Source organism: Megalops cyprinoides, chromosome 3 (genome assembly GCF_013368585.1).
Source record: "Megalops cyprinoides isolate fMegCyp1 chromosome 3, fMegCyp1.pri, whole genome shotgun sequence".
Classification (NCBI taxonomy): domain Eukaryota; kingdom Metazoa; phylum Chordata; class Actinopteri; order Elopiformes; family Megalopidae; genus Megalops; species Megalops cyprinoides.
This window is the reverse complement of record NC_050585.1, coordinates 46761875-46781653: the sequence shown is the minus strand read 5'-3', so window position 1 is coordinate 46781653 and position 19779 is coordinate 46761875. Positions and strand designations below refer to the sequence as shown.

The 19779-nt window shown below is 42.6% G+C and overlaps 2 protein-coding genes across 2 annotated transcripts; both read right to left on the bottom strand.

Moving 5' to 3' along the window:
* Positions 1–2773: 2773 nt before the first annotated feature.
* Positions 2774–15912, bottom strand: pgk1 (phosphoglycerate kinase 1). The gene is made up of 11 exons (XM_036523689.1): positions 15756–15912; positions 12738–12788; positions 11880–12035; positions 9717–9861; positions 8518–8621; positions 7929–8048; positions 6879–6993; positions 6270–6449; positions 5388–5565; positions 3976–4074; positions 2774–3532 (listed from the first exon to the last, which is right to left on the bottom strand). Exons 1-11 carry the CDS (start codon positions 15818–15820, stop codon positions 3492–3494), a joined length of 1254 nt encoding a protein of 417 aa, XP_036379582.1. The 5' UTR covers positions 15821–15912; the 3' UTR covers positions 2774–3491.
* Positions 15913–17823: 1911 nt separating this feature from the next.
* LOC118775549 (cytochrome c oxidase subunit 7B, mitochondrial) lies at positions 17824–19673 on the bottom strand. Its single transcript, XM_036525521.1, has 3 exons — positions 19590–19673; positions 18908–19032; positions 17824–18101 (listed from the first exon to the last, which is right to left on the bottom strand). Exons 1-3 carry the CDS (start codon positions 19624–19626, stop codon positions 18009–18011), a joined length of 255 nt encoding a protein of 84 aa, XP_036381414.1. The 5' UTR covers positions 19627–19673; the 3' UTR covers positions 17824–18008.
* Positions 19674–19779: the final 106 nt, after the last annotated feature.

The window sequence follows — 19779 nt, the reverse complement described above, 5'->3', positions numbered from 1 at the left end:
GTCTACTGAGAAAGCAAAATCCTGTCAATATTATTTAACATTTGTCGAGCTCCCTCGTGTGGCAGGACAGTAATACAGAAAAGAGATGAGGCCTGAGAGAGGTTTTGGTCCATTAAGTTTCAAAGAACTTTGTGTTAGGAGTTGCTCTTGGACTTGATTAAAAGGTTGCTCCATTGCAAGACGCTCGTTAATTAACTCAAAAATGGTTTACTCATTCACAGATGCAAACTGTCCTTCACTTAAAGCAATCATACCGAGAAAGTTTCGCGCATGTTCGGGAAACCCAATATGATCTATCCATCTGGACACCACCTCCGGACTCCATTCTGCGATTGTGGTCATCTTTCTTGCACTATCCCATCAACATTTATCCGTCACACCCACCTAATTAACATAAGCAAGGGAAAAGGAATCATCAAATGCTGGTTACACAATGAACGGCAATGTGCTGCAACTAAACTTGATGCTAATCCTAATTTAAGAACAATAACTTTATTGTAAAGGCAGCTTTTTAAAGCATTGCATAAGCTCGTAATCGTGTATTGAAGAGTGTTCTGGCAATGTTGTTTTCCCAAAATATCATGTAACAAAAACCCAATTTTACAATGAATGAATTAAGGGATTCTCGATTCTAATCAAACTGCGATTTTCACATACAAGTCCATAAAGTGCGACCTTCGCTAACGGAAAAAAAAACAAACCCTACGAAATTCACTGAGAGTGTTTTGCTGTAAACCGATTGTCTAAAGTTTTCATGAATTCGTTTATTACACTGAGAACTGATATGCACAGCCGTCACACAATGGAGGCTCCTGACGATGAGCCTTCTTTCATGTGGAAATATAGCCTAACATCTTGCTTGTTTTTGTTCTTATCATTAGACTAGCTTAATCATTTACCTGAAACGGACAGTTAAGGTTTTGTTTGTACAAACTCACCGTCTCCGCTTTGATGTACACCATATTAACATTTCTTGTGTCGTTGCTCTTTGAAAAAGAAAGGTGACCCGAGGCACAACACATCATGCAGGTGAGGGTGGAGCCAAACCACACCGATACAGTCTGATGCATTCTAGGTACTGTAGTCTGTGGCAGCAGTAAATTTTTTACAACTACATTTTCATTCTCAATATGCTACAGGGAGACCCTCAAAACGTTTTTTTTCCCTGAATATATCCTTATCGCGTCTAAATGCAGTTAACTGGCTATTCAGAAAGAGAGAGCTACCTTAGTTGGGTTGTGAGGAAGGAGTTCAGCCACTTGTACCTACCTTAAACTAGGCTACCCTGTGTAGCCTCGTCAATATATGTATCGGACGGATAAACCCCTTAGACTTGACGTTGTGTGTTAAATTAAAGTCAATTTAACGCAGTTTATATCTGGCCTAATCAAACAAAATATCAGCCTATTATTGTTTGAAGGTACTTTCTTTCGAAATTCGAGTACGTGCAACGGAATAAGATTGCAACGGAATTCTTAAGTTCTAAATGCAGAGGATCGGGTTAACCGTTCCTTACAGTAACACAATGGAACCTGACTTTACACAAAGGATCTGTGGAAGCCTTCGCTGAAACACTGCCGTCTGAGAAGCTGCGATCGGAGTGTAGAAAGAGACTGTAACACGTGGGGAAAATAGTTCAATAATTCGAACATTAAAAACTTATTTACATTTTGTCATTTAGCAAATGCTCGACTGACAAAGAAAGAAAAAAATGGTGCATCAAATATGAATATGCATGAAAGTAGGCTACACCTCGTACGCATAAGATACAACTGACCACCTCGAACAGCCCCTAATATAGTGCTGTGACGATGCAGATGCATGCTTCGGTACATAAGTACAATGCAACATAGTCTACAATGAAACTATACAAATAAGAGAGGGTGAGTTATGCTTGCTGTGGGGAACCAAGGTGTTAGGAAGAGGTGAGTCTTCAGTCTGCGACAGAAGATGGCCGGCGACCCGGCTGTCCCGACCGCAATGGGAAGGTCGTTCATCCACATAGGGGCCAAAACACAGACAGAGTGCAGGAACGGGCAGGTGACCTTTTGTCGCAGTAAAGGGGGATCTCAACACTGTGAAAGACTGGATATTCGATTACACATAAATGAAAGCCGTTTCCCTCGCCGCCCGTCGGACTAACACATGTTTTTTTGTAAGTCGCTTTGGATAAAAGCGTCTGCTAAATAAATAAATGTAAATGTAAATGTTTTGAAATGGGTACGAGCCGGTATGTAGCGCATATGGAGGAACATCAGGAGGAGTGAGGAAAATGTGGCATGCTAGTATCCCACGGTTTGCGGTCAGTTAATTTATATGAAGGTACTAGTGACAAGTAACGCCTAAATGAGTGAAAATCACATTTAGTGACACTTGGAAGACTGAATACCCGAAGAACCCTTTAATGGTGAGCTATGAAAATCGAATTCTTTCCCTTTATCGTGGCGGTAAATCGTTTCATAGTTTCATTGGAATTCATCCACTGGTTGTACTTGCATGCAGAAAGATCTACATGCAGTCACACAGGTGCAATCACATAACCTCAGTGCCACCTACTGGCAAGGGAGATGATACAAACGACGACACGGGAGGAAGAGGCCCATCTCTGCGAAAGTGTGTTAGAGCAGTGAGAATTCCATGATTACTTTTCAGGTGCAGAATATTAAAAAAAGAGAGAGAGAAATCTTTCATCATTAAGCCAAAGAAATCACCACCAGGCCATGAATTAGTTTACACAGATTGTTTTATTCCTTGAGCAGCCACTTGGGTCACGTGACCTTGCCCAGCCACTCTTGCAAACCCCGCTGGGGGATGGACTATCTTACAAGCCACTACAGGAACATGATGAGGGGAAGAACTGGGGAACAAAAAGGGTCACTGCGGTACAAGTCCAACACTTGGGAAAGGTGCGACGAATATAAAATATAAACTCGAGAGATACGACACACAAGTTTCCAACGTTATAGTTTGCCTTACTTCCCAGACACGCTACGCAAAGAGTGAAGTAAACACACGAACACGCTGCGCTAACACATAAAGCCGGCCACAAATGACCAATTCCTCCCACGGCGGGTGAAATGGAAAATAACGGCAGCAGCTGCAGGTGAGGGGGCTCCTCTGCTTTGAGAAACACAGCAGAGACAAAGTGCTTAAGGTTGGGGGGGGGGGGAGGGGGTTTGGAGACGCTCCCATCCCAGGATGTGGAACATGAGCAGCAAGCAGAGGGACCTCCAGGTGAATTAAGTGCTCCAGTTGGGGGGAGGCAGCGCAGAAGGGGGTGGTGTCGTTTCACCCAACCCCCCCTTCCCGCAGGAGACGAAGCAGTGCTTTAGCCGTCTGTACAGTAGATAACGAGGAATTCGTCATTTGCGCCGCCGTGGTGATGATGCTGGACAAGCGCTGAGCGAGTGAGCGAGAGAGGAAGCTTCTCTGGGACCGTGTGCTGAAGCTCGGGTGACTGTCTCTCCTCACTTCCCCCCCATTACTCGGTCTTAGACGTTGCTGAGGGCGTCCACACCAGGCAGGACTTTGCCTAAGGACACACAGAATCATACAGATTTGTCAATGGAAGAACCACTTCCCCCTTCGCCCTAACATCTGAACCATTTTAAAAGCCACTACACAGAAGTTCAGAGAGCATAATTTAGCCTCCTGTTATACTGGGTTCCTGCTTAGCTGGACCCTGCTGTAACATTACTTATTTGTATTTGCATGTAGAATGCTTTGACAGCATGTGAGGTCTTCTCATAAACCTAACTGAAGATCATCTAAATGTGCCTTATTCCCTGCTGCAGACTGCTGAAGATGTCCCACCCGAAACAGTTACAGGGGCCCAGGTGTTTGTGCCTCTGGCAGTGGATTTTAGTGGATCACCATAATTAGACAGCCATCCCATATTAAATGTAAGTGCTGGTGATCAAAAACACCAGTGACAATGGGGCTTAGTTGTGATGTAATGTGGGCGGTCCCACTCACCTTCCAGAAGCTCCAGGCTGGCTCCGCCTCCTGTGCTCACATGGCTGACCTTGTCTTCTGTGTTCCACTTGGCACAGCAGGTGGCTGTGTCACCCCCACCTGGAGAACACAAAGTGTGTCAAGGCACAGTAACCTACCTGCACACACACGCACGCACACACACGCACCCACACACGCGCGCACACCCACGCACACGCACCCACGCGCGCACGCACACGCGCGCACGCACCCTACACTCACAACATGAGCCACATTCTTAGCACGAGCATATATACGTGGAAACTAGAGCCTGACTGAAGTATCGTGTCACAAATACATTGCATTACATGCATTTGTAATGTATTTCCATTGCATTTGCAATTGCAATGCATGCAGTAGTATTACTGATAATGCAGTTTTATTAAACAATCAGCACTGCTCTTCATAGATCATATGTTGATATTTTATCAGGCTTTTACAATATTCAAAACCCTTCCCCGGAAATCTAAATCATACTGGCAATGTAAACGTTTACACCGAGGTCTGGTTCTTTATGTGTCAAATGGTTGTTCAGCAATTGGCCCACTAGAGGGCGCTCAAAGTGTGCACAGAGCAGTTTGATAACAGCACAATGTAGAGAAGCTTAAGTATCTTCTTTACAAAGGCTATGGCCTATTGTTCTCTGTCAGTGCTGTTAATGCTGAGCTAGCCATGTAGGGTTTCCTTACATAACTATAACGTCTAGTGCTGACCACTCAAGCCTTCACCCCAGAGCTGAGGTGTATTTATGTAGTTCTGTCACCAGGTTACTTGTTATTTGAGGGCTGAAAATGAACTGCCACAGTTGCATTTCCAAAGTAAAAAGTAGCAATGTTGTTTCTTCATTGCAAATTTTTAAGTCAAATCTTCAAAATATTACACCTTTAATAAATCTGAAGTTTCAATTTGTGTGTCTTATTTTTTCATAAAACTTAATGGTGGTTACAAAATGACAATACTGTCAGATGCCTCAGTAATCTGTGGTCTAGGCCTCACAAATATCAGTTTTGGACCAAAAAAAAACCTAGTGGTAATCTGCCATTATAGTGACACATTATCTGACAGGAAAAACTAATAGCATACTATAGACTCTAGCATCATCTATTGTAGAAGTAATCAACACAGAAAATGGTGATGCCAAAGAAATCTCAAATCAAAAATGTCATGAACTGAAAGAATGTAAGTGCATTTTCTCTGTAAGGTGTTCCATATAAAGGCATTCGCTGGGAATCATGTCAGTGTACTGAAGTGCCCTGTAAACTTTCTTTTGTATGTCTTACACAAAACGATTTCCATAATGTTGCTAACACATTTTATTTTGAATATCTCAGCCATGTCATCAAGCATTGCACAATTTATGTTTTTCCTGGAGACACAGAGAGGGCAGGGCTTACCGATAATGGTGATGCAGCCGCTCTTGGTCACCTCCACGACTTTGTCCATCAGGTTCTTTGTTCCGTGGGCGAAGTTGTCCCACTCAAACACGCCGACGGGACCGTTCCACACAATCTGCTTGGCCCTGCCCACGGCCTCGGCGAAGATCTTGGAGCTCTCAGGTCCACAGTCCAGGCCCTGGGGGAGTAAGAGAGTGCGGCACATGTATTACTTGCTGTTTATTTTACGTGTCGTATTGTGATGTGTTTTGGATTGGTGACCTAGTGACTGATACATGGTAGTGTACTTGGCTTCCCTTCTCTAGTCAGGTTGCACAAATTAACTGTGTTACCAAATTAACTGGTAGGGCTTGGAATGGGAGTGTTGTTAGCCTGGTCTGACACTGTTGCTCATTCAACTTGAATGGATACACTTCTGTTCTTTTGTGCTCGAAGTTGCTCTGGATCTGCTAAATGAATGTGATGTAATGTAATGAGGAAATGAAAGATTCTGGTAGTGGTGGTGTGTGTGACTATGTATTTGGGTGGGGTGACATTTGCTTACAAACACCCCTTAAAAGCTTCAGGTTATGAGTTACAGAAAGAACAAGCGCGTGAATGCGTACAATACATGAGAGTCCCTCAGCATACATGCATGTACATTTAAATAACCCTGTGAGCCTGCAAAAAAATATTCAGGGAGGGTGACTTAACAGTTATTTAGTACATAAATTTGTGAGACTCATTTATGAAAGGATGCTGAGCCCTTGATAAAACTTGCTAGAGTCCTTGATATAAAACCTTGGAAGGACTCCACCTTGCAGCGTGGACCAGGGTGGAGATAATCCTGAGGATGTAAGTTAAACCATGGTGTCGATGCTTGTGTCTTGGCACACTCCTTACCATCCAGCCAGCGGGGATGCCATCTGCCACGGTGGCGGTACCAGTGGTGGCTTTCTCGTTGAAATCGTTGGCGGTGACAAAGTCAATGGGGAGGTTGATCTTGACGCCGTTCTTCTCGGCCTTCGCCATCAGGTCCTTGACAATCTTCGCACCCTCCTCATCGAAGAGGGAGTTTCCAATCTGCAAGGGATCACACACACATACTCAGCAAGTGACAGGATGCATGGTGCTACAGTTTTCTGTGATATGTCCCTGTCTACTTTTTGATTGTAACTTTCAATTCATTCACACTGGATGTAAAATCCACATCACAGTAACTTTTCTGAAATATGAAGACCTTCCTTACTACTATACAATCTTGCCACATTCTAAAATGTGAAATCTGATTAATAAACAAAATTCAAGAAAAATGTTTTTTAAAAAATTGATGCAATGATAGATGTCATTAAAGCAGGATATATCTGCCTGAAGAACTGCTCCTTTTAGTCTTGACTTGAAGTTCATGGTGTGTTTATTTGTGTCTGTGAATAGTTTAAGTAACAATACCACGGTACCAGGAATGCAGTGACATAATGAATTTCCAGATCGTCCCCCTCCACCTGTCCTCACCTCCATGTTCTTGAGAACCTTGAGGAAGGTGAACGCCATGCCGCCGCCAATGATCATCTCGTTGACCTTATCGAGCATGTTGTTGATCAGCTGAATCTTATCTTTAACCTTAGCCCTGCGGGATTAGAGGAAAAACACCATGAATGAACCAAAAACACATTCCATCGACTGACAAACACTATGGACAGGTTTGTGTCACTGATGAATGTACTTTGAACACACTTCTGAACCCTGGAAGGAAACTCTGGAGGATTTTTGGGTTGTGGTCAGAAGGGGTTTTTTTTTCCCATTTTAGAACCTAATACTTATATTTGTACATTTAAAATATCCTTGTACCCATCTGCTGGGGTTATTCATAACAAATTCTACTCACTGTAACTTTGTCAGGAGGTGGTCCTGTACAAAAGAAGGGGTCACCTTTTCACATTTGTAACTAGTAGTGACAAACAGGATCAGCTACGGTCAAAGACACTGAGTGAATGTGGCAGTTGCACAATGCCCAGGCGGTCTGGACTCTGATACCTAGCCAGTTTTAACATGTGGGTAGCATTGATTAACTACGCCTGGCTGATTGCTTTCATGCTGCGCTTGGCTGGTTGCTGTTTTGTGGACTGATATGACACAAATTCATAAAAAAAAAAAAACATACTGAGCACACAATGTAGTACACCGTCAGTGACTTGCTTATTGCATTACTTAATATCATCAATCTTGTTTTGTCAAATGTTTTTTCTTTTGCAATTCCTTCTGTTGGAGAGACAGACCTGTCCATTACCAGAGAAGCTTCAGGAAATCTGTTACTGACCCTTATAATGGATGATGATTCACATCAAAACTGAGGTAGGATGGTATTAAAACTGCATGTAAATATTTAGGGTTGAAACAAAAACACTGCATCAATTTCTGAAGCATGAGACAGGGCCCACCAGTTTAATAAACAGAAAATTAATGAAATTTTCCACTGAAAATATTGAAGTGGATTGCGTAGCTCTGCTGTAATTTCAGTTGCAGTACATCGTAACGCTGATAGAGGAGGGTGAGGGTTCTTACCCTCCGAGGATGGCGAGGAAAGGTCTCTGTGGCTTCTCCAGGGCCATGGCAAAGTAATCCAGCTCCTTCTTCATCAGGAAGCCAGCGGCCTTCTGGGGTAGGTTCACTCCAACCATGGAGCTACAGAGGGAGAGGAAGCAAGAGGGTTGAGCCCACAGCAGGAGAGAGAGACAGAGGGACAGAATCTTACTGTTCTTACTGTAAAAGCATCAGTACACCTGGAGTTCCTGGACGTGGCTGAGTAAATTCAGAGCACCTGATAGTGGCTGGTACTGCTACTGTTGCCAAGACTGTGTGGTTTGTCCAGGTCACCACACCATTATGGGTGGGCACTGTATTTATATCTGTATGCACTGCTTTTGTGGACTGAGTACGCTTAACTGTGATGAATGCTCAAATCTCTGTAACTCTCATCTATAGAGAGGTGTCTGGTTGTAATGCTGTCAGTACTGTACTGGGGTAATGAATACAAAATACCAGAGGTAGAACAGAGAGCATGCAGTGCCTCTCTGTGACCATACCTCTTACCTCAGTGTATAGTCCCTACGACCATACCTGTGAGCTGAATGTGCAGCCCCACCGATCCTACCTGTGAGCCCTGTGTGCAGTTCCAAAGGCATCATTGACGTAGATGTCGCCCAGCTTGGACAGGGAGGCCCTGAAGGCGTCAATCTCCGCCTGAGTGGCCTTGGTCTGATAATGGAAAAGGAGAGCATTCTGATTGGTTCAAAGCCACAGTGGTCCTACTGTGACATAATTATGGGCCAAGGCAGAGAAGCCCATTACTGTTACAGGTCCAAAACTGTTCTCAATTCCAAATACACTCTGATGGACCTCAGTCTTCCCCCCAATCTGTTTCTGACTATTACAATTTCATTCAAAAGTACAACAACGATCTACCACTTGTTGCAAAGAATAAAATATGATTAGCACCTACAAACGCCAGGCATTTTGATCTAAAAACTTCTGCTTAAACGCTTGAAATTTGTTTATTAGACAAATATAAATTGTGAAGTTGATGCCTATGTTTTAGTTTCGTAACAAAAAACATCTAAATTTTTTAAAAATGTTTTTGGCTATTTTGAAGAATCTAAAATATAAGATTTAATTTGCTTTTGCAGTGGCTTGCTTATGCAGTGAATTTTTTGGTCACTTGATAATTCTCTCTGTGTTGTTTCATAGATTTGTCTTTACTATTATTCTAAAATGTGGAAAATAGTTAAAATAAAGAAAGAAAAGTGTGTCCAAGCTTTTGACTGGTATTGTACATTTAAAGGTTGACAAAACACATACTAACCATCTAGTGATCAATCAGATACTGGAAGTAAATGTGCATGTCATCTGCAGGGCTATCCGCATGGCTGCTTTGGATCAGGTTGCAATTGCACTTTAGTGCATAAAGTTCACGACACTAACTTAGGTGACCAGGGGTCGAGGCTGGTCTGAAATTTCCCCCCCAAATGCCAAACCGAGGAACGACACTGTCTCAGCCGAGCCACCTCTGCTATCTGACCATCAAGGGATCTACACTCTGTGCCCGCAAAGGTCACAGTACTGTATGCCTGCCCTCAGCTACCCCTCCCCCACTCCACGTCCCTCTGGCCTTCCAAGAGCCGCATACCAGCCAGGGCTCGGAGGACGAGAAAAGCAACACAGGCGGGCTGTGCTGCCCTGCTGCCCTTCACAGAAATGTCAAGAAGTCAGCGCAGAGCTGCTCCTCTCTGAAGGGTCAGCGCCACTATCTGATTGGTCAGAGCTGGTCCGCGGGCTCCCAGGTGCTGTGCTCACCTTGTTGCCGGCGGCGTCCTTGCCCTTGCCTTCCTCGGCCACATGGAAACGCAGGTTCTCCAGGAGGATGACTGTTCCATGGGCGGGGTTTGCGCAGGCCTTCTCCACCTCAGGGCCGACGCAGTCCTTCATGAAGAGGATATCCCTGAGGGTGTGCACACACGCGCGCACGCACACACGCGCGCACACACACACGCACACACACACGCACGCACACGCACACACACACGCGCGCACACACGCGCGCACACACACGCGCACACACACGCGCACACACACGCGCACACACACGCGCACACACACGCGCACACACACGCGCACACACACGCGCACACGCACACACACACGCACACACACACGCGCACACACACACACACACACACACACACACACACACACACACACACACACACAGAGTGAGCGACAGAGAGAGAGGAATGTTCAGATGGATTGCACCCCACCACCAGCAAAATCCTGGAATCAATAATTCCACTGCATAGACCTTTACCGCACAGTTGACAGCAGCGGGCAGCAGTGCAACATAGTGGTAAGGAGCAGGATTCATAACCGAAAGGTTGCCGGTTCGATTCCCAGCTGGGGAAAGTACTTAACCCAGAATTGCACCCTTGGGCAAAGTACTTAACCCAGAATTGCTTCAGTAAATATCCAGCTATCCATAAATGCGTAACATGTAAAACACTGTAACCTATGGAAGTCTCTCTGGATAAGAGAATCTGACAAAATGCCAATAATATAATGTTGACAGGTTTTCACACATTTTGCCTGGATTGACTAGAACTGCCCAGAAGGGAAGTCGATGCTTACACAAGCAAACGCTAAGGGGATGTGGATATTACAAGTGTCCTTTCATTTTGGCTTATGGCACCAGTGTGGTGAAGTGCTTAAGGAACTGGGATGGTAACCAGATGGCTACAAGTTCAATTTACACATGGGGCACAGCAACTGTAAACTTGACCAAGGCACTTGACCCGAGATGCTTCGGGAAATATCCAGATACATAAATAGATATTATGTAAAATGTAGGCTGTATGTGTTACTATGGATAAGGGCATGGTAATGCACCTAACGATGTAGTAATTTACATATACAATGAGTGGAACTGAGTAATACCATATAGTATCAAATTTAAACCTTTAGCAAGTTTTCCTGCTACTTGCTTTTTCTTATAATGTTTGATAAACCTGGAATTTAATGACTCTCCTTTTGAATGTGAGACCACAGGAAAAGGGAAAAAGGAAAAAAAAGGAGAAAATCTCTAGTCTAAAGCTATTCAGCAGACCAACAGCAATGCCACTGATAAGACCAAGTTAGACATGTTAGCAAGATCAAAGGTAACAAAATGTTGCCATTCTTTCCTTTCCATTCATTTCTGTCAGTGTCGTAAACCTGGAGTTTGCATGAGTAAAGTATGATATTACCTTACAGCGTGTGGAGGCTATAACAGAATGCTGCCTCTCTGGGATGTCTCATGACACACGCAGGATTCTTTTAGCCACTATTTTGGAGGCTGATGTCTAATTAGGGAAAGCATTATGTCATAGTGCTCCCTTTATGTTGTGGATAATAATACGCAATTATCTGCATTTTTAAATGCTTTTATTGAAACCATCTATACTAGGCATTCTGTTATGCATGCAGACTGAGGGCTGTTCAAAAAGGGCAAAGTTTGTGAACTGTATGTTTAAATGCATGCGATCAAAGTTGTTGACTCTATACAGACTGTGAACAGTCTCATTTTCTTCTGGAAACCTCTATGTATTTACTCATACAAACAACATAAAATGCTTAATCTTCAGTGCAGTACTTCAGTGCTTGATTCTGAGGTCCACAAAACCATCCTAGCCATTAGCTCATGAATGTAGCTCTGACAGCCTGAATCCTTTAGATTAGCCAATACTTCCTGTGTGTGCACATAGCATTGACTTCACCCTTATTATAAAATTAAAAAATATTGTGCAACTCTGCTGGCCAGGCTGAGCTGGTGTGAAAGCTCAAGAAATAAGCAAGCTTGACTATATGAATTAGGAGTACCAAGTACCAGTTCCTTAGCATCGGGTTCAGTAAGAGAATTAAGTGGTACACAGTCATGCCATTGCTGTAAATCACTGTAAATGGAGGCCGTCTAGAAGGTGGTTGACTCACTTTCCCAGAAGGCTTTTGAGCTCAGGTACCACAGGCTCCAGGGAGTACTTGTCGGGCATGGGGGTGCCATCGGGACGTCCCAGGTGGCTCATGAGTACCACAGACTTGGCCCCATGGTCCAAACAGTGCTTGATGCTGGGGATCGCAGCCTTAATTCTGAAATTGAAACACAAGCCTTAACGGTAAAAGACGCGTGGCAAACGGGGTAAGGAGCAGGGCTCATAACCCAAGAGTTGTCAGTTTGTTCGAGGTGATGCACTGCTGTTATACCCTTGAGCAAATTACTTAAATTGCCTAGGTAAACCACCAGTTGTTTAATGGATAGCATGTAAAAACTGAAGCATGCAAGTTGCTCTGCATAAGAGCATCTACTAAAGGAATGTAATAATGTAATGGTAATGGTTGCACAACAGCCTGACCAAAACTAAACAATGAGGGTAAGATGGCTATCAACACATCTGCTGCTTATCCCAATGAACACTGAACACGGTCAGTAAAGATGCCTGGAGGTACTTATGAGAGACTTATAAATTGTTTAACTTCTAAGGTGGCTTATCATTTTTACTAATCAGAATGTAATCTTCTTAATTACATGGTCTCATATGAAAATTCATTCATTTTCAGCATTTTAGTTCAGAGTTAAAATGTTGTTTGTAATTACCTACAACAACACATTTCCTTTTTCTTTCCAGCTGCAAAAACACTGTTTCAAATAGATAATGACCTCAGAGGTCCCCAATACATAATTCAAATGGATGTATCAGCTTTGGCCATCCTTCCCAAGAGCTAAAAGTATGTATACAGTCCAGTACAGTGAATGCTAAATATATCCATTCACAGCCTTCCACAGTGGCTTACCTCTGGTTGTTTGTGATTTGCTTATCTTTCATGGGCACGTTGAAGTCAACCCTGTCAGGAACAAAAAGCAATGCTTATTTTTAACTTGTGGGACATACAGCATGAGAGCAAACTATCAGGTCTGAAATTCATCTGACAATTACTGAAGGCACACATGCAACTGTAGAGTACAGAATGAAATTTCTTGTGAAATTGCTCTCTTACAAGCAGAACACTTTCTTTACTACCCTAGCACCCCACCCTACAAAAAACCAATGCTCAATTCTGAATGGGGAAACCAGGAATATCATATTTAAAGGTCAGCCAGTCAGTCACTAATGCACTGTACAGGACAAGCAAACAGTGGATGCTGTAACAAGGCTATATTTCATGGCTAACTATTTTCCTAGTAGCTAGGCTATTTTAAACGCCACGTCTCAACATTTCCAAAGCCTCACTGTTTCAGGGCTAAAATATAGGAAGTTAGTCAAGTAGCTGTAATGTGGCAATTCACTTTTTCCTGTTTCATGACTAAAGGAAATACGGACACTATGATGATTCCCAGTGACTAACTGAGTGATGTACTGCACTAACAATGTATTTAGTCACTCAGAGCTAAATTCAAGATAAATATCTTCATTAAAATTACAGTTCAATTTAGCAGTGTGGTTAAAACGGGCCAGAATTAAACTCATCAAATGTTTTTCTTCACCCTTGCATTGCTCTGTCTTGCTTTAGGCTTGTTTCTCCATTTTTCTCCCCTAATCATCCATGTTTAGTGCACTTGCTTCACTGCTGTTTGTCCCATATGCAAAAGCCTCAATAAATACATTTGACAGTACATATGTATATGTGTGTAATATAAGACAGTTCTTACTAGTCATACAAAAATTGTAAGGCAATGAGACTGCAGAATGTAATATTTGAGTATTAGGTGCAGTATAAGCCAGGCTGGGAAAAAAAATAAATCATACATGCAATATGAAAATGTCGCATTGATGAAAACACATTGTGGCCTGGTTTTCCCCAGACACAAACCAATAGAACACTGAGCCCCCGGGCCCTCCCCACTCTCATGTGCGGGTACTGATGTTATTGATTGACAGGCCTGACGTCAGAAAGAAGTCACTCCTCTCTGAGAAGATTCCATCAGTAATCCCTACACCCCCCCCCCCCACACATACACACACACAGCCTCACCCCCCCCCCCCCCCCCCCCCCCAGACCATTCTGATTATGTAATTTTTATCCTCCAACTCTGTTCAGACGACACGCCGACACGATGCAGCCAGGTGGAAGAAGCTATACAGTAAGGGGAGACATCTCTGTCCCTAGCAGCTCTGGGCCTTTCCTGCACGCCACGTGCCCATTGGCCCGAGCTTCGTTACAACCAACCAATTAGCGCGGTTTTTTCCGATCAGGGGACAAAACGTGTAAGCGGTTGCAGAGATCAGCTAACGCAGCAGAGCTCGAAACCCGGCCCAGAGCTCCGGCTGTGTGTGTCACACGTCTGCCGTCCCCAGAGGTTTCCTCTGCACCACGTGAAACAGAGCAGGCTCTGAACAGGCCCTCCACCTTAAATTCCCCTCACCGCTAGCTCACTGCACAAGCCAAGCAAAGCTGCCAGAAAAAGCTACCCCGGGCCTGCGGTCATTGTGTAAGACACTTTACAATCCGGAAGTGTAGGCCCCTCATGAGAAGAAAGAATTCATTAAGGTGGACCACGGAGAACTGAAAACCCTGTGAAACAGCCTTAACATGGCTGCTCAACAGCATTGTGGCAAAAGAGGGGCTGTCAATCTAAAAAGGCCTACACATCACATAAATAATAAAAGTGTTCCTTCCATTTCTGATTGACTATATTTCACAGATAGTGAAGAGGGTAAATTTGCAGTTATGAACAAAATGTCCTAGGTCCAGTTCTTACTTAATTTTGTAATTTAAATCTTTCTAGTAAAAATATAACTTAAAACAGCAATGTGATACAGGTAAAGCCCCCCTTTAAATTATTATTAGTAGTGATTTAAGTTTGAGTTATTTGCCCAACATGGTCAGTGATAAAATCAGGACTAAGTTAGTTGGTCGTTCATCACTGCTTGCATGAAACATGTACTCCAAGCTATCACAGCACAGTCCATGAAATAACATGGGACTTCACTAAGGGTGTCTGACATTTAAAAAGAGGGTGTCATTTTTCACTTTCCTGAGCCTCCAGAAGGAAAACTAAATGAATAGGACGTATGCAATATTAGCTTATTAAATGCAGACAGACGCAATCATTATAGAGAATATAAATACTATAAAATAATATATCGTATATAACAATATATTATCTCTGTGCGTACTGATATTTTATGCTATGGATTTCTACACGTGAACTTGGCTGCTTTACAAGTTTGAGGGAACTGTCTGGACAGGCTGCTGTGGTACAGGATAACTATTCATTTAGGCAGGGTATCGCTCCCATGGAAACGCGATTGCCAGCAGGCATGTAAACTACCAATCATTATTTTCTGTTCAAACTAGCGGCTATTCTAGACTGACACATCCGCTATTTAGCAAATCCTATTATGGTATATATTACAGCGAACATTCGGCCTTGCTTATCCAACAGCGGTGTTAAGGTATTACCTGTAACAAGTAAGTGACATCACGTGAGATACCTAACGTTAGTTTTATTTATCTGTTCTGCAAACTGGATAGGCATCGCCAATCAGCCTAATAATTGCTGGGAAGAAACGTGAGTACCGTAACGTTAGCAAGCCGAACGTGACAGGATCCACTTCCTGTATGTCAATGACCACATCTCCATGCATATCTTCTCCAAAACACTCAAATGATATATAACAAAAAAGTAAATACACGGTTTGTCAGTGGACTATACGGATCTGTGTATAACGTTTAGCTAGTGCAACTACATATACTCGCTACTTAGCAAGATGCGGGTGCTGCTATCTTGTATTCGACCAGAATCAAAGATGGTAACTAATTCAGTTGCTTCATTGCATCAGTAAGTAACTGCAGAAAAGAGATCCTCACCTCATGATGACACGTTTGTCTTTCACATCCACCTTATCCAAGGTGAGTTTGTTTGACAGAGACATTTTGGATGTTGATTTGCACTTGCTTTGCTGTGTTCTCTTTAACCGTCTGCCTTTGCTGCTGGGTAGGTCCCGAATGAGAACGACCTTAGCTCATGGAGGAGGCAGCTTGGATGGGCGGGTACAGTCACGCCCAGCTCTTCGTTTATTGGCCCAATGCTTTTTGGACAGCGGACTAGAAGCATCACGATTGGACTGTAATAGTGTCCGTAAAAAAATGAGTTATAAAAAACTCAACCTTGAAAATTTGCATCGAGTGAAGGAAGAGAAAATCACGTTTTGCACGAAAACCACTTGTTAAAGAAAATCTCTTGAATCACCCGAAAAGCAACAAACTGCGACACTGAAACAAATTCAGTAGCAAAAATAGATTGCAAACATCATACCACCTGACGTAACTGATGATACGTAATAGCTACCTGAGTGCATGTCAAAACCACACAACACATTTCACTCGATCACTCGCATTAATTTAGGATTTGTGATTAATATGATTAATTTGGTGCAGTTATTCTAGAATTGTGAAAAGTCAGTAACTTATACCCTATGTGATCCCTTTTTTCATTTTTTTTCAAAGCATACAAAAATTAAGATGATATTTTCAACGATCGAGTACCAGAAATAGAATTCACTTGCTCATATAATTTATCAAAATGAGCGGGAGTTCAAATACGTTTACTTCGTTGTCTACAGTTTTAGTTCTACCTTTCTAGCATAGGAAACTGTCAGTAAATCCATAGGGCGAGGCCTCTGCAGCGGGCAAGCACGTTCCTCATGGTAACCACTCGGGCGCATGATGAGTCATACGCCAGAGGACAGCAGCACCATCTAGCGGACATGCGACTTACCAACATGCATTCATTTTTTCTATGATCGACTTCCATGAAGTGCGGTAAAGTTAGCTACTTTCTTAAACTATACCTGTTCACACACTGCAAACAAAATACAACGGCAGCAGTAAAGCAATGTGTTTAAGGTGTAAAACATGAAAAGAGCTATAGTGACTGGATTTCACAGATCTATGGCCTGTTCAGCGTTGTAGCTCATTGGAATTTGGTTACACCATGGGTCACATCTGTATCCCCTCATCCCTTCATATGTGATACAATTAATAACATTGTTATAAGCATATTTCACCTCATAAAGTGTGCACATTATAGCACACAGCAGTCATCCCCTTCCATATTAATATCCCATTCTATTGTGAGTTCAGGTGGAACTGCTTAACCTTTTTTTTCCATCATGGGTGAGAATTTGTGAAAACCCAACAGCTTCTCTTTTGATAAATCCAGACTTGTGGTGGTGCACAAATGAAGACAGGGGAATTAAAGGTGAAAGTATGGGGCACAAAACTCTCAACTATCAAATGGCTCAATCAAAAATGTCGCCGATGCATCTGTTGATATCAAGAGGTGCTTATTTTAGCAGGATGAAAGTATACTTCACTTGTTATAGTACAAAGTTCCATCTGCTTGTAAACAGTATCCCATTCAAAGTGGACCCTAGAAAGGACATGTACCAGGAATAGCTATGTCCTACTGAAGAATTACAGTGGTTTGTAGTAGAGATCAAGGTCTGTTTTTGAAAGATGACAATCCAATCCTATGATACTACTGCCTGGGGCTTGCATACAATTAATAGAAGCCATTGTAATTATCCCATTTCAATGACTCATATTCTGAACACTGCAATTTTGCTTTAACCAAGGCCCTGACTCTTTACTGCACAATGTTTCTACTGTGAGAAACACAAACCATAATTGAAGTCAGTCATTCATCTACAGGGTTTCGTATCTTACAAAGTGCTTTTCACCTCATCTTTTTGTAATCTAACTAAATGGTAATTGATATCAGCTGGACGCAGTGGATATCAATTACTCCAATGCCCCACACTTACATTTTTCACATCATCTATGAAGAGAACGTGATGGCACCTACAAATAGAGAGATTTATATGCAACGACCTTCTCGTGCCATTTCACATTTGAAAACAACGCAGTCAAAAAGTTTTGTCAAGGTTAAACTCTTTCTTTATTGCATACATTATGCCAACATAACAGCAGAACATCTGAGAACCTAACAGTTCGAAAACGTAAGCCTCCACTGGTGAAGTGGAAAAGTTCCATAGGTTTTATGTTCCAGACAATGGGATTTGACATTTCCACAGAGGAAAGCAGTGGTTTTTCCCCCCATCACTCCTCCTCCTCCTCTTTCACCCTCCATTCTTTAGGTGCGACTTTGCCCACAGGTGACAGATTCCAGGTGATGCCAGTTTGTGTCAACACCTGCAAATGAAACATATGTAAGTGTGCTGAGCCTTAAAAACTACAACAGATATTTCTGTCAAAGTTTTACGGGAACATGAGAGATGGGATCAACTTCAAAATCATACACTGTAATATTATAACTGCTTTCTAGGTTACCCATTCAAGAGTTTAACATTATGCTTATATGTCACCTCAGGACACAGGTTCAGATCAGGCTGGCCTAAAAATACTCAATATGCTTGGAATGCAACGCTGTTGCAAAACATTCTTCAACGTTTGTCTACCAGACTCGCTAATGGTGCTTAAAACTGGCATGACACCAAAAAATTAATTACTAAATTATGTACTTATCTTTCAGACAGAATAAACCACATTTATGAATTCAAACTAAAACTGAACTCAGGAATCTAGAGGAAAAGATCATCTTTAGTACTGCATTCACACTTGTATTAAAGAAAAGGAACCACACTCAGCCTAATCAGCCTAAGACCACATCATTGGTAAGAATTTGGTTTGATTTCAGCAAACTTGTACCACCACAACGAATCTCTCTACCTCACAATGAACCACAGAAGAGCAAAGTCCTTACTTTCTCCAAAGCTACAAACATCCAGCTACCTACCACAATGCTGTAAGTGTTTAGTGCGTAGATGTGTGTCCTTCTAAGTGAAAGACAATTTGTGGGTGATTCTGTTCTGGATCATTGACCAATAGGTATCAAATCCCTCAACTACACTGCTGTTACATTTGTTTACGGGAGAGTGCACATACATATCAGATCACAGCAGTAACCTGTGGTGTGAAAAAACAAAAATATTTCTTACGTATGCCCAAACGCTGGCACAGAACGCGGCTCCAGAGAGCATCAGGAGGTTGCCATACTTGGAATGGAAGTCTGGAGCCGCACTCTGGTGACCGTGTCGCACTGCGACCTGGCGGGCACCTTGGGCTGAAAATGAAATCAAAAAGACCAGTGAATGACAACATATACTGACACTGATAACATGTCCAAAGCATGACCTTTGTAGTTCCGCTCTGGCTACTTTATGTCTTGGAAAAACTATATCATAGGCCTTTCAGTCCCACAATATCGAGAATATAGATAACTACCTAACTATTAATGTTTTATTATTTCAATGATTAAGTGCACTAGGGAAGAGTCGAAGATGGTGGAGTCCGGTAGCCAGCTTTACATCAAACTGAAACGCTAACGTCAACTCTAGCTGTGAAACATGATCAGTTATTTTTCATTATAGCTAAATGGCAACGAAAGAAGCACACCCAAATATGGATAATTCATCCAAATTTAGTTGGTTAAAGTTAGCTGGCGTTGACGTTTCCTCACCGCAGTATTGGAGACCGTAAACCGTGAGCCACCATTGCTAGCTAGGTGGCTGGCACGACTTCCGAAATTCACTGGCTAATGTTAACCTGTCGAGCTGTAGCGTCTCTGCGAACACAAGTTAACTACTGTAGATGTGCTTTACACAAATTTTTTTCTCTTACCGGCGATATTCACTGTTGACTTCGCGAAACGGAACATGTTTTCTTCCCTCGTATGACTGCGGGTCAATTCACGTTAGATACCCTTGAAGAATTAAAAGCAAAATGGCCGCTGTGCCGGAAACACTTGGTCAATGAACCCGACCCTTGCCTCAATTCATTTGCCTCACAAAATAATCTTCGGTGGCATAAA

Excerpts from the sequence above, each read along its gene's own strand:
- LOC118775549 (XM_036525521.1), bottom strand. The coding sequence starts at position 19,626 with ATGTTCCGTTTCGCGAAGTCAACAGTGAATATCGCCG. Across the intron at positions 19,033-19,589 it reads GTCAACAGTGAATATCGCCG|CCCAAGGTGCCCGCCAGGTC; the intron begins GTAAGAGAAAAA and ends TTTCATTTTCAG. Across the intron at positions 18,102-18,907 it reads GTGCCAGCGTTTGGGCATAC|GTGTTGACACAAACTGGCAT; the intron begins GTAAGAAATATT and ends TTTCATTTGCAG.
- pgk1 (XM_036523689.1), bottom strand. The coding sequence starts at position 15,820 with ATGTCTCTGTCAAACAAACTCACCTTGGATAAGGTGGATGTGAAAGAC. Across the intron at positions 9,862-11,879 it reads CTCAAAAGCCTTCTGGGAAA|GGATATCCTCTTCATGAAGG; the intron begins GTGAGTCAACCA and ends GCACACCCTCAG. Across the intron at positions 6,994-7,928 it reads TTCCTCGCCATCCTCGGAGG|GGCTAAGGTTAAAGATAAGA; the intron begins GTAAGAACCCTC and ends CTAATCCCGCAG.